The sequence below is a fragment of the Dicentrarchus labrax genome, unplaced genomic scaffold (genome assembly GCF_905237075.1).
Source record: "Dicentrarchus labrax unplaced genomic scaffold, dlabrax2021, whole genome shotgun sequence".
In the NCBI taxonomy this organism is placed as follows: domain Eukaryota; kingdom Metazoa; phylum Chordata; class Actinopteri; family Moronidae; genus Dicentrarchus; species Dicentrarchus labrax.
The window spans coordinates 2,095,122-2,100,121 of NW_026136719.1; the positions used below are offsets into that span (position 1 = coordinate 2,095,122).

A 5,000-nucleotide genomic window follows, 5' to 3' on the forward strand; every position below is an offset into this window, starting at 1 on the left:
AGCACCGGTCCACAGGTTGGATCCGTTACTGCCGGTTAAAATCAGCGGTGGAGGTTATGGGGGCTGGTTAGCAGCTTGATGCTGCGCACTTTGTTTTATTAATGTAGACACCAGAACCAAACTGTGTTCAAAAATCTACCATTTTACGGTTCAATGGGATTCTGATCGATATCCGTATTAAGGAGAAAACAACGGGACAGATTAAAAACAAGCTGAAGGTCCGAGGGTGTAATCGGCAGGCAGAAAAACAGTCAGTCAGTCAGTCAGTCAGTCCATACATACAGTCAGTCAGTCAGTCAGTCAGTCCATACAGACAGTCAGTCAGTCAGTCCATACATACAGTCAGTCCATACATACAGTCAGTCAGTCAGTCAGTCCATACAGACAGTCAGTCAGTCAGTCCATACATACATAGCAGTCAGTCCATACATACATACAGTCAGTCAGTCAGTCCATACAGTCAGTCAGTCAGTCAGTCCATACAGTCAGTCAGTCAGTCAGTCCATACAGTCAGTCAGTCAGTCAGTCAGTCAGTCCATACATACAGTCAGTCAGACAGTCCATACAGTCAGTCAGTCCATACAGTCAGTCAGTCAGACAGTCAGTCAGTCAGTCCATACAGTCAGTCAGTCACAGTCATACAGTCAGTCAGTCCATACAGTCAGTCAGTCCATACAGTCAGTCCATACAGTCAGTCAGTCAGTCAGTCAGTCCATACAGACAGTCAGTCAGTCAGTCAGTCAGTCCATACAGACAGTCAGTCAGTCAGTCAGTCAGTCAGTCCATACAGACAGTCAGTCAGTCAGTCAGTCAGTCCATACAGACAGTCAGACAGTCAGACAGTCAGTCAGTCAGTCCATACAGACAGTCAGTCAGTCGTCCATACAGACAGTCAGACAGTCAGTCAGACAGTCAGTCAGTCAGACAGACAGTCAGTCAGTCCATACAGACAGTCAGTCAGTCAGTCAGTCCATACAGACAGTCAGACAGTCAGTCAGACAGTCAGTCAGTCAGTCAGTCAGTCCATACAGACAGTCAGACAGTCAGTCAGACAGTCAGTCAGTCCATACAGACAGTCAGTCAGTCAGTCCATACATACAGACAGTCAGTCAGTCCATACAGTCAGTCAGTCCATACAGACAGTCAGACAGTCAGTCAGACAGTCAGTCAGTCCATACAGACAGTCAGTCAGTCAGTCCATACAGACAGTCAGTCAGTCAGTCCATACAGTCAGTCAGTCAGACCATACAGACAGTCAGTCAGACAGTCAGTCAGTCCATACAGACAGTCAGTCAGTCAGTCCATACAGTCAGTCAGTCAGTCAGTCCATACAGACAGTCAGTCAGTCAGTCAGTCCATACAGACAGTCAGTCAGTCAGTCCATACAGACAGTCAGTCAGTCAGTCCATACAGTCAGTCAGTCCATACAGTCAGTCAGTCAGTCAGTCAGTCAGTTGTTATTCATTGGAAGTGATCAATAATCAAATGGAAGTAATGCAGTGCTGCAGGAGAAGATTCACACATTATCTCCAGTGGGGGTGGGCGATATGGGCAAATAATATCTTGTTATCTTTTGGGATTTTGGCGATAACGATAATCAGTCGATATCTTTAAATGTGATTGGAATTGTCTGAGTTCGGTCTTGTGTCCACCAAACGCGTTTTTAGTGCTGAGAGCTCAAGAACTCATTGTCCGAGCGCCCAGCGGGGTCAAAGGTTGAACAGATTTCAACTGGAAGCGCTCTGAGCGTTAAACGTCAGAGAGGTCGACCCACGTCTCGGCACTGAATCATCTGAAGTACCGGTAGCTTCAGGGACTGGAGGTGTTTGCATTTTCTCTCTACCATCGCAACGCGCTGCTAAACTGCTGCAAGGAGGATGCTAGCGAGAGGTCACGTGATCACGTCATGTGATCACGTAGGCCCACTAGTCGTGTGACTGAATCCTGCCATGCTGTAGAGAGCGCTGCTGCACCGTGTATTAATGGATGGGAGGAGTTTCCGCGGGCGTTTCATTGTTTTTGTCGAAGTAATTTAAATACTCGATAATGGAAATTTGCACATCGTCAAAACAACAATGACGATATTATCGCAAACGATATATATCGCCCACCTCTAATCTCCAGATATTGATCAGTGATTGATGCATTGATATTGATCAGTGACCTTCACCTGTGTCTCCTCCAGTTGTCCCAGGTGGTGGGGGGAGCGGTGAGGAGACCTGCTCTGTCTTCCTTTTCCAGAGGGGTGAGTAGTTCAGGGTCCCCCCGACTGTAACACACACACACACACATATATATATATGTATACACACACACACACATTTAAGGAGGTTCAATCAGGACATAATCAATAACTTTATCAGCTTTCACTGTGAGCAGATCATTATTGACAATAACAATGTGAGACTTCATGTTTGAGGTAATCTGACAGCTGGAAGATGAAAAAAGATCTGATCAATGAATCAATCGATTATTGATTATCCAGATGCAGACGGTCACACTGATTCCTGGCGACGGCATCGGCCCAGAGATCTCCTCCGCTGTGATGAAGATCTTTGAGACAGCAAAGGTGAGAGTGATCGGAGGTGTTCTGTGATTATCTGCTGCTGTTTAAAACCCAATGATTGATCGATTGGTTCCTGCAGGCTCCGATCAGGTGGGAGGAGAGGAACGTGACGGCGATAAAGGGACCTGGCGGCCGATGGATGATCCCCCCGGACGCCAAAGAGTCGATGGACAAGAGCAAGATCGGACTGAAAGGTATGTAAATGCTGAGCATGAAACTACATCTCCCAGTGTTCTTTAGGTTGACCTGCCCCCCCCCTTCCTCCCCTCCAGGACCCCTGAAGACCCCCATCGCCGCCGGCCACCCCTCCATGAACCTGCTGCTGAGGAAGACCTTCGACCTTTACGCTAACGTGAGACCCTGCATCTCCATCGAGGGCTACAAGACGCCGTACACCGACGTCAACCTGGTCACCATCCGGGAGAACACGGAGGGCGAGTACAGCGGTATCGAACACGTGGTGAGTGACAGGAGGCCCTCAGTTACTACCCACAATGCTTCACTTTCGGAATCATAGAAAGTGGAGATTCAGTTAGCTAGTGTTTCTGTAGTGGAGACTAAACGTTAACAATGATCCATATCAGCAGTTTGAATCCAACTAAAAGCTCCCTGCACCAAACTCCCTTTAAGAAATATCACATTTTAACAATTCCTAACGTGTTCGTAACAACACGTAACTCTAGAAACACGAGCTAAAGGCCGTCATATGTCCACAGTCTGACTGTCAATACAGGATCAATATCATCCATACAGATACAGTGTATACTGATCAATATCATCCATAAAGATACAGTGTATACTGATCAATATCATCCATAAAGATACAGTGTATACTGATCAATATCATCCATAAAGATACAGTGTATACTGATCAATAATCCATAAAGATACAGTGTATACTGATCAATAATCAATAAAGATACAGTGTATACTGATCAATAATCAAAGATACAGTGTATCCTGATCAATATCATCCATAAAGATACAGTGTATACTGATCAATATCATCCATAAAGATACAGTGTATACTGATCAATAATCAATAAAGATACAGTGTATCCTGATCAATATCATCCATAAAGATACAGTGTATACTGATCAATATCATCCATAAAGATACAGTGTATACTGATCAATAATCAATAAAGATACAGTGTATACTGATCAATAACATCCATAAAGATACAGTGTATACTGATCAATAATCAATAAAGATACAGTGTATACTGATCAATATCATCCATAAAGATACAGTGTATTCTGATCAATAGAATTGATTGGTGGATCATTCAGTCTGTGTGAGTGATGCTGTCGTTACCATGGTAACTACTGGTTCTCTGCTTCCTGTCTGCTGCAGAGAGGTTCTGATTGGCTGCACTTAGATATTGATCCTACAGCAAGTGTAAACTGTTCATTCATTGTGTTGGTAAAATGCAGACAATGTGATCAGGATCAGGATCAGTGGGTCCCAGTGGATCAGGATCAGTGGGTCCCAGTGGATCAGGATCAGTGGGTCCCAGTGGATCAGGATCAGTGGGTCCCAGTGGATCAGGATCAGTGGGTCCCAGTGGATCAGGATCAGGATCAGTGGGTCCCAGTGGATCAGGATCGGTGGGTCCCAGTGGATCAGGATCGGTGGGTCCCAGTGGATCAGGATCGGTGGGTCCCAGTGGATCAGGATCAGGATCGGTGGGTCCCAGTGGATCAGGATCAGGATCGGTGGGTCCCAGTGGATCAGGTGCACTGAGGTTGTGAGCAGGTGTTCTCCTCACCTGTGCGAGCTGTAGTGATGACGATGTACCCGCCCTCCTCACCTGTGTTCCTGCAGGTCAGCTAGCCGCAGCACACGCTCTGCTCCTGCTCGTCTTCAGGGTAAGAAGGAGGAAGCAGCTCTCGTCTGTTCACACTGTCAGCTCAGATCTGAACCAGATTGACACCTGAACCAGTTTCAGAGCTTTAGTCTAGCCTAGCTTAGCACAAAGACTGGAAGCAGAGGGAATGCATTAGCCTAGCTTAGCGCAAAGACTGGAAGCAGAGGGAATGCATTAGCCTAGCTTAGCGCAAAGACTGGAAGCAGAGGGAATGCATTAGCCCAGCTTAGCACATAGACTGGAAGCAGAGGGAATGCATTAGCCTAGCTTAGCACAAAGACTAAGCAGAGGGAATGCATTAGCCTAGCTTAGCACAAAGACTGGAAGCAGAGGGAATGCATTAGCCTAGCTTAGCACAAAGACTGGAAGCAGAGGGAATGCATTAGCCTAGCTTAGCACATAGACTGGAAGCAGAGGGAATGCATTAGCCTAGCTTAGCACAAAGACTGGAAGCAGAGGGAATGCATTAGCCTAGCTTAGCACAAAGACTGGAAGCAGAGGGAATGCATTAGCCTAGCTTAGCACAAAGACTGGAAGCAGAGGGAATGCATTAGCCTAGCCTA

The 5,000-nt window shown here is 46.3% G+C and overlaps 1 protein-coding gene across 1 annotated transcript in view; it reads left to right on the forward strand.

Annotated features, from left to right (window-relative positions):
• LOC127351028 (isocitrate dehydrogenase [NAD] subunit alpha, mitochondrial) overlaps positions 1-5,000 on the forward strand; it is a 10,097-nt gene that overhangs the window by 398 nt on the left and 4,699 nt on the right. The window contains exons 2-5 of the mRNA XM_051378189.1: positions 2,186-2,245; positions 2,486-2,569; positions 2,646-2,760; positions 2,839-3,026. Coding sequence (XP_051234149.1) covers positions 2,186-2,245; positions 2,486-2,569; positions 2,646-2,760; positions 2,839-3,026 — 447 coding nt within the window. The remainder of the gene's footprint in view (positions 1-2,185; positions 2,246-2,485; positions 2,570-2,645; positions 2,761-2,838; positions 3,027-5,000) is intronic.